This window comes from Ursus arctos, unplaced genomic scaffold (genome assembly GCF_023065955.2).
Source record: "Ursus arctos isolate Adak ecotype North America unplaced genomic scaffold, UrsArc2.0 scaffold_12, whole genome shotgun sequence".
Taxonomy (NCBI): Eukaryota; Metazoa; Chordata; class Mammalia; order Carnivora; family Ursidae; genus Ursus; species Ursus arctos.
This window is the reverse complement of record NW_026622786.1, coordinates 15,889,277-15,898,111: the sequence shown is the minus strand read 5'-3', so window position 1 is coordinate 15,898,111 and position 8,835 is coordinate 15,889,277. Positions and strand designations below refer to the sequence as shown.

Here is an 8,835-nt window from a genome sequence, read left to right as displayed (position 1 = left end):
CTCCCTGGAACCCCATGGGCAGCTTGCTGAGGCGGAGGACCTAGCGCCTTCCTCAGGAAAGGCCCCGTGTCACCCCCAGGTGACAGCCCGTCAAGATTCCCTCCCTTCTTCCTGGCCTCAGAGCCCCAGCTTTCTCCCGCTTCTCTGATGGGAACCCCAAGAAAAGCAAGGGGTTCTTAAAATACTTGAGGTTCTCTTTTTGTCAAGGATCAATAATAAACAATCTGGGAAGGGACACACAGGTATCAGAGTATCTTTTGTAAGAGCCACTCGCGGTAGCCAGGGGCCGTTAGTCCCTTCCGCTGGCGAGATGTCGGAGAGGCTCGAGGCTCAGGTCCCATAACAGGGATTCTCCCCAGGGTCTCCCAACACGGCAGGCAGGTGTCGAAATGCCAAAGCGCTGCTCGGTGAAAGCCATCCCCTGAGTTGCCCCCAAAGTGTGGTCTCGGTTGAGATGGAGACTTTTGTGTTATGGGTTATCTTAGCACAATTTATTTTTTTTTAGGTGTGGCCTAAAGACTCACTTTCGGAGAATCTGTTTTTACCCAGGCTTACAAGTTCATGTATCTCAAGGATCGAACGGGCTGCAGAAACCAGTCATTTCAGGAACAGCACTCCTTGACGCTGAGCGTTTGCGAAGTGCCAAGCGGCAGAGTGTAGACTTCTGTCTTCTGACAAAACCCTGGCGGCCGCTACTCTGTTTCTGCTAAGGAGGCGGCACCTACAGCATCGCCTGGCCCACAAGGGGCCCCCCCGGTGACCTTTAGAGACAGCAGAGGCCCCCGCGCTTCGGGCTCCGGCTCATTGGTCTGTGACAGGCTTCTGGCATCCGGAAGGTTGAAAACGTTCTCCAGCCGATTCTAATGTGCAGAACAGGTTGAAAGTTACTGCTTTGAAGTCACCAGAGCTGGGGAAAGACTGATGATTTAAAAAAAAAAAAAAATAAGAGTTAAGCAACCTCCCCAGGGCGCATGCCTGAAGAGCCAGCCAGGGATTGTCCGTGTCTTCCTGATATAGTTTCCATCTTCTTGTTCTTCGTCTAACCCATTTAAACAGCAGCTTTCTGTCTGTGTTTATGGTGTAATCGGGTATTCACTGTTTAGGGCTTGTAGATCTGTCACTTGATCTGAATAGCCACCTTGGGAAATATGGTAGGTAGTAGAATCCTTATTTTCCAAGGGGAACGAAGTCCCCTTTGTTTGGTGTGAAGGGATTGAGCAAGTAGCCACCAGGTATGGGCGAGGGACGGGGCACAGCTACCTTCCTGACGGTACATGGGACAAAGCCTGCTGTCGCTACCCTGGATTGGTGTCCCTGAGACCATGGTGGCCCTGTGGTTCACGAAAGGAACCAGGGCTGTCCTGTGGCTGCACTGGAATGTTCTTCTAGACCTTCCTTACACTTTGCATAACAAAATATTAATGTGCAGCAAGTCTGCTCTGAGAAACAGACTGAGACAAGAAAGCCGTCTCCGAGGATGAGAGCATACAGACTCTAGTCCATCAGCTGCAAGATGCGCGATTGTTTTAGGCATAATAAGAAATGTAAAGAACCCTACAGTGTAACTACAACGCACTGTGCGTTGTAAGACATCCTGATCCTGAAATCACGTGATTGGATGATGTTAGTGTTAGAATGTGGGGGGACAGTGCCTCTTAGAGTTGATGTGCTATGTCCTCTTTTTATACTCCATAAAGGATCCGTATTTTCCCAGGGCCCAATAGCCCGGACTTAAACTCCAAGGAGCTGCATTTTATGAGCCCTGTCCCTCATCTCTGTTATTGCTGGAGTTTCCACAACACCCCAGGCTTCCTCCCAGCACCACCATACCAGGTGACTCCTTGCTGATCTCCTGATACCCTAGACCAACACCACGTAGTGGAAATACGCTGGCTACCTGTCTAACTTTAAGTGTTCTAGTAGCCACGTTAACAAGGACTAAGGGAAAATAAAAAGAAAGTAATTTTAATAATATATTTTATTTAATCCAATATATCCAAAATATTATAATTTCTACCTGTAAATCAATGGAAAAATTATTAACGAAATATTTTACAAGCTTCCCCCCTCCCTTCACCCTTGAGTCTTTGAAATGCGATGTCTATTTTATACTTAGGGCATATCTCAATTTGGATCCTACATGGTCACTGGAGAGATTTCACCTGTTTCTGGATTTCAAAACATTTACAGGTAAAAAAATTGATTCACATACGCAGCGTGTCCCAAACACACCTAAATGTTTTTCGATAACCAAAGTGATATCAGTTTTAAAAATTAAACTCATTACAATGCAATGAAACGAAGAGTTGAGTTCGTCAGTTGCACCAGCCACATCTCAAGCTCTCAGTTGTCCACACGTGGCTGGCGGCTGCCACCTTGCAGAGCACAGTTCGAAAGCACAGGTTTCTCGAGGGTTGGGATGTTTTCTTTGCATGCTGAGAGTCAAACACAGAGCCCAGCACATAGACGTACCAAAATGTTTGTTGAATGAATGGCTAACAGAGTTGGGACTTTCAACAAAGGGACAATCAAGAGCATAGCCACATGTTTACAGAACACAGGGGGGCATGGATCAGTATAGCCCAACTGGTCTGGCATAGACCTCCCTCACCTAAATCCTTTTAAGATTCTACAGAACCCTCCCTTCTTCTGTGTTCACACATCCATGAAGCCTGGCAATACCCTTTATACAAAGGGAACCAAGCCACAGGCCAAGCTCTGTCTCACTCGCTTAGTTTGAAATAGTCTCCTGGTTTCAAAGAAGAAAGTTGGCAGGTAGGACGTTGTTGTTGTCACAGATCACAGGTCACAGAAGAACCTGAGAGGCCACCTGAGCCTCCCTGAGCTACAGAAAAGCCCATGTGAGTGGGAAGCCAGCGTCAGGCTGGAATGCAAGGACTAGACAGCCGAGGGTCTGCTGGGGGCCAGCCTGACCGTGGTCCTGGCCACGTGGGGACATCTAGGTGACTGGCAGGACATCTCTGGGACTGCACTTCATAACCCTGCCCTTTGCTGGGACTGGTTCTGGATTTAGATTCACCACTTAGTCATTGATTCATTTCCACTTGAGCTAAGGGGTCTCAGCCACGTGACCGAAGGGCTGAGGCCTCCACAGGCCATGACGGAAACAGGTGTCCTTTTCTCTGGCCCTTGTCCTGGGCGGGAGTTCCCACCCACCGATGGTCTGTTCTCCAAGGCTGTCCTGGGAGGAATTTTCAGACTGGCCTGAGTCCTGGGCTCCCCTGGGACAGGCGCTGCTTTAAACTCCCGATTTAGGGACAAGGCTCTTTGGCTCTAGCTTGGAGCCAGAAGCTCTCTGGTTCCTGGGATCTGGGCAGCGCAGGGGCTCGGCGGAGCGATGCTCAGGGAGAAGAGGAGGGAGAAGGGTGCCCGCTCTCTCTGATTCAGGCTCGTCTCTGAGCGCCCCGCCGGCTCCCAGACCTGGAGAGAGAGCTCTGGACGGGACCGGGAGCCGCGGGCTGGCGGGGAACCGGGGCGCCCGAAGCCAGGAGGCCCTCCCCCAGGACGCCCCTCCTGCAGCCCGCGGATGCTGGGCAGACCGCGTCTTCGGGCGCGTAGCTCCCCCGCGGAGCCTCCGGTGGCGGAGGCTGGCAGGGGCGGGGCACAGGCGGGGTCTGGGGCGCAATCAGGCCCCGCCCCGGGCCGGCCCACACCCGGACGAACTTGCAGCCCAGTTCGGTCTAGGCCTCACCGTAAGACCGCGAAACGCTCGCTGACCATGGCCATGATCTTGGGTTACTGGGATATCCGCGGGGTGAGCGAGGGGGCCGCCGGGCTCGGTGGGAAGGAGACACACGGGGGCAGGAAATGCGCCGCGGTAGGCACCAATACTACCAGAATGTTCCTGCTCAGGGCTGGCTGCAGTTCAGCCCTTTACAGCGGTCTTTTCCTTCTCAGGTGGGCGTGTTTCTGACTCCGTGTGTGTGTGTGTGTGTGTGTGTGTGTGTGTGTGGACAGAGGTGCGGAGCGGGTGCCAATGCATGTGTCTGAATGTGCCTGCCGGTGGGGGTCCTGGGGTCTGTGCAGTTACCTGCTGCAGAGAAAGGCACCAGGCAGGACTTCATCTCTGACCTCCGGCTTGGGCGTCTTCCCAGCTGGCTCACGCCATCCGCCTGCTCCTGGAGTACACGGACTCACACTATGAGGAAAAGAAGTACACGATGGGGGACGGTAATGGCATCCACGTCGCATTCTGACTTTTACCCTCTTGGTACTGAGCAACCCTTGCTCTGGCCCCATGCTGCTCACTCTGCCGCCCTCCACTGGTCGGAGCAGGGCCTGCGCTTCCCTGACTCCTTTGAGGTGCCGCTGGCCTTAGGAGGCAGGACATGAGAGGGGGGTTGCTGGAGCCCCTGTATCAGTCATTGGGATGGGCTTCCCTTAGGGCTTGCAGAAACGGTTTGTAAGCTTATTCACACACGTTCCAGAGCCTTCCAAGCGTTCTTTGCCCCCAGACCTGGAATGTGAGACTTAGTGTTCCAGATTCCAGATCCCCCTTTTGGGGAGCTTTACCACTGATCCTTGGTGGGTGCCCCACCCTGCCCCTCCCCAGGCCCAGTGACAGTGGGCTGTGGGGAGGTTTGTTTCACTCCATCTTCTCCACCACAGCTCCCGACTATGACAGAAGCCAGTGGCTGAATGAAAAATTCAAGCTGGGCCTGGACTTCCCCAATGTAGGTGCAGGGGGTGGGGGGATCCGGGGACAAGCGAGAGGGGTGTCTACTCCCCCTGCTTTCCCAGCTCAGAGGTTTCAGGATTTGCTGCCTCTGCTAACTTCTCTGCTTCCTGGTTCTTGTCCCTGCCTGTCCCCCATGCTCTGTGTTCCAGCTCATTCATCCATTTTACAGTGGTTTGATTTAGTGCCGACCATGAGCCAGGCACGGGGAACGCCCTTGTTCAAGGGAGGGGTGTCGGGGGCCTGTGGCCAACCCACCTGCCCTTTTGCCTTACAGTTGCCCTACTTAATTGACGGGGCTCACAAGGTCACCCAGAGCAACGCCATCCTTCGCTACATTGCTCGCAAACACAACCTATGTGAGTGGGGCAGGGCGGGATGCGGGGAACAGTGGTGGGCCCCTGGGCTTGCCTGCGGTGGGAAGCTGAGGGCGAGTCTCTGTTGTGTGGGCCGTAGGTGGGGAGACAGAAGAAGAGAAGATTCGCGTGGACATTTTGGAGAACCAAGCTATGGACACCTCTAATGAGCTGGCTAGGGTCTGCTACAGCCCCGACTTTGTGAGTCCCCTCCCGGGGGACGGGATGGACAGGCTTTGGACAGGACACTGGAGTCTTGTGTCCCCTCTACTTTGTATTTACTTGCCATTTGAACCCAGTGGAGATGATGACCCCCCGACCCTGAACTGTCACCAGAGTGAGAATGCATGGGGTGAAAACTCTGCCTCGGTTCCTACTAAACTTAAGTCAGAGTTCGCCTGTACATATGGAGCCCAAGTCTCCGGAGCATTACAACTTTGTTGGAAATTCAGTTCCTGGACAGTGTGTTTGCCTTGTGCGCTCAGCACGGTCTTCCTGACATGCCGAGGCCTGAGCACATCTGCCCAGCAGAGCGCGCGGGGCCGACTAAGGGATTTGTACCGCCTCCTTCCTCTCCGTCTCGCAAATTCTACATTTTTCCAGATACTACTCAAGTGTCCACTCATTTCTGTGCCCCACTAGGTAGAACTTAGGATTTCTTTCCCCTTGCCATGTCACTTGTGTGCTTCTTGCCTCCTAGAGATGAGTGGTGACAGATTCAGGGCCAGTGAGGCGGTGTTCTCGGCTTCCACAGCCTCTGACAGATGGACTGTGTGATGGGCTGAACAGAGCTTGGATAAATCATCGCCTGGGCAATGACCCCATCCGTGGGGCACATGGCTGCTGACCCCTGGCAGCTGGGGGTCATGCAGAGCCCGGGGGAGACCTGCCTCTCTGCCCAGGGAGTCCGAGTCTGCGGGTGGTGACGGCTGTTCTGTGTCTCAGGAGAAACTGAGGCCCGGGTACCTGGAGGAACTCCCTGACAAGCTAAAGCTCTACTCACAGTTTCTGGGGAAGAGGCCTTGGTTTGCAGGGGAGAAGGTAAGGGGAAGGCTTTGGGGGTGGGAAGCTCTCATTTCCCCACGTTCAGACTTAAGTGCTCACTCCTTCTTTGCTTTTCCTTAGCTGACCTACGTGGATTTCCTGGTTTATGACATCCTTGACCTGCATCGCATATTTGAGCCAAAGTCTCTGGAAGCCTTCCCAAACCTGAAGGAGTTCATGGCCCGCGTTGAGGTGATTCCCCTGAAGCTCCTTACTCCTTATAGGTCTTCTGTATGGTCTCCTTTCTCTAATACTTTCCTAGCCTTACAGCCACAACAAAGACTAAGTAGCATTTATCCAGGGTTTGCGTAATGCCAGGATCTGTGCGCACATCTGACATACAGTGTGTGAAATGAAATCTTGACAGCATTCCTGCACAGCAGACGAGTGATCGCCTGCATATTACAGATTAGAGCAATGAGGCAGAAAGGGTCAGTCATTTGTGTTGGTCACAGGGGCAGTGCCGGCTGTCCTGCGCTCACAGGCAGCGGCTGGTTGCTGTGGACACCAGGGAGCGGCTCTCCCTTTCCTGGACCAGAAGGTGCACCTTGGATCCATTTCTGTCTGGGTCACACAGCTCAGGACCCCAAGGACGTAGCGGGGTTCAGGAATGTGTGTGCAGCTGGCGTTAGGAGAGCAGAGCCATGGTAGGGATGACAGTCCCTAAGAAGAGCACAGACAGCATTTCCTGGGGATCCCCGGGCAGCTTGGCAGCAATCCGATTCCCATCTGGGGCCGCCCTGAGGTCCCCAGGAATGTCGTTGGTCCTGGGCTGTGAGCACATAGGTGGGGCCCCTGTGGAGCGAGTCTGTCTTGAGGCTTCTGTGGTGGGCTCCTTCCCTGCCTCCCTGTCTCCCTGCCCTTCTTCTTTCCCATCACTGGAGATTCTGTGTCAGAGATGGGGCAGCCCATCTATTTTCAGTCCTATTGGCCGAGGGATCTTCTCCCGGGTGTGAGGCACTGTGTCGGGCACCGTGGGGATGCCAGGGTGACCGGCCCTGGAGCCACCGTCCTGGGGCTCAGAGCCCTTGGAGAGCGAGAGGAACACCAGCCGTGTGGTGTGGGTGGGGCCAGGTGGGTGCTGGAGGAGCCCAGGCTGGATGTCACCTGATGTCACCGGTCCCCCTCAGTCCCTCGCTGGAGGGCACCCCGCTGTGAGCTTTGTGAGCGATGTGGGGCTTGAGGCCCTTGTGCTACAGGATTCCAGCCTGCAGTCTGTGTCTCTTTCCATTCGTCATCAAGAGATGCGCTTTTGGAGCTGGTTCTTATCAGCCCTGGTGGTGGGTCTGGGTGACTGGCCTTGGGGTTGCTGCCAGAGCTCCCGGGACTGGCTGGCAGGAGAGCAGAGGACAGCTGTGGGCTGCAGTGTGTGGCGCGCTGGGTACAGGCAGTTCCAGGATCTTTGAAGTCTTTAGAACTCACTGGGCCTTTCCGTGTGTTGCGAAGATGGTGCTCAGATACCCCTGAGAGCCATATGCCCCCTTGGCTGCGGCAGGACTCGGCAGGAGGAAGTTGGTGTCCATGACATCGGCCCCAGGCGCCAGGACAAACAGTGGACCTTCCCATTAAGAGGAGTAATTAGGGTCTGGCCTGGCCTGGCTTTCATGTTCCCCAGCCTCTCCCCCTTCATGCAGGCTTTGCTGAGTCTCCTATAAGCTGAGTGGGCATATTCTGAACCCCTGTTCTGCTGGGGTTCCCTCTGTGGCAAATGCTGAGAAGTCAGGATGTTCCTTCTGTGAAAGGGGGATTTTGTAAAGAGGGAGGTACAGGGCCTCCTGGAGGGTGTGGGAGGAGGGAGGCCAGCACGGAGAGCACAGCCCTGACAAGAGAGCCAGCTGCCCTCCACCCTTTCCCACCTGCCAGCCCTGGGAGCCTGAGGGGGCCGCTGAAGCCCGTTGGGCCTCTGCTTCCCTTCTGCTGAATGGTGATGGTAGGGCCTGTGTTGTAGGGTGGTTGGTGGGGTTCCCCAGCTGTATGAGCATCTCTGGGGGAGCTCAAGCGCCTGTACCGGTAGTCTTTGTATCTTAATCAGATGTGCCCTTAGTTACTGGAAGCGGGAAGAAGCAACGTTCCAGAGCGGGGGACCCCGGGGAGACGGTGCCATGTCTCAACACTGACCTCACAAGAAGGCTCCCGACCTTGGTGCACCTCGGTGGGGCTGCGTGAATCCCAGTGAGGCAGCAAACCCTGATGTTGGACCTTCTTTTTCCACCCTCAGGGCCTGAAGAAGATCTCTGCCTACATGAAGTCCGGCCGCTTCCTCCCACAGCCAGTGTACACAAAGATGGCTGTATGGGGCAACAAGTAGGCCTGCGTGAGGGGAAATGTGGGCAAGGAGCCAGTGCTGTGTTTTGTGCAGGGGTCCTGGAGAATAGCTGGACCTCCCTGTTCCCTGGAACCAGCTGCTTTCTCCTCTTTTCTCTCTGGAAACTCCCACGCAGCCTCATTGGGCCCCTTTACCTTGTCCAGTGACATTCATCCAGGACCTTTCCAGGTGTCCAACTCCCCACTTTTCTTCACCCATGTGCCCCCCCCCGACATTATCCTTCCTGCACTCAAGGCAACCAGACCTTTCTTCTCTGACCGGCGGTTGGACACTGTGGAGCCCGACCGTCTCCCTGGCCCTTGGGCTCTGCCTGAGTTCCTCCAGCGCTGCGTGAGGACGGGAGTGCAGGCCTGGCTCCCCCAGCGGGGTCCCTCCCCAGCCCTGCCTGACCCCCAGTAAAGCCTTTATCCTGA

General features: G+C 54.9%; 1 protein-coding gene across 2 annotated transcripts; it reads left to right on the top strand.

The window, feature by feature from the left end:
- Positions 1–3,651: 3,651 nt before the first annotated feature.
- On the top strand, positions 3,652–8,835 carry LOC125280892 (glutathione S-transferase Mu 1). Of its 2 annotated transcripts, none has more exons than XM_048220344.2 (8): positions 3,652–3,775; positions 4,116–4,191; positions 4,630–4,694; positions 4,974–5,055; positions 5,153–5,253; positions 5,998–6,093; positions 6,178–6,288; positions 8,315–8,835. In XM_048220344.2, the coding sequence occupies exons 1-8, from the start codon at positions 3,740–3,742 to the stop codon at positions 8,402–8,404; spliced, it is 657 nt and encodes a 218-aa protein (XP_048076301.2). In that variant the 5' UTR covers positions 3,652–3,739; the 3' UTR covers positions 8,405–8,835. The 2 variants fall into 2 exon arrangements, with proteins under 2 accessions (XP_048076301.2, XP_048076300.2); XM_048220343.2 differs by having other exon boundaries at positions 3,662–3,918.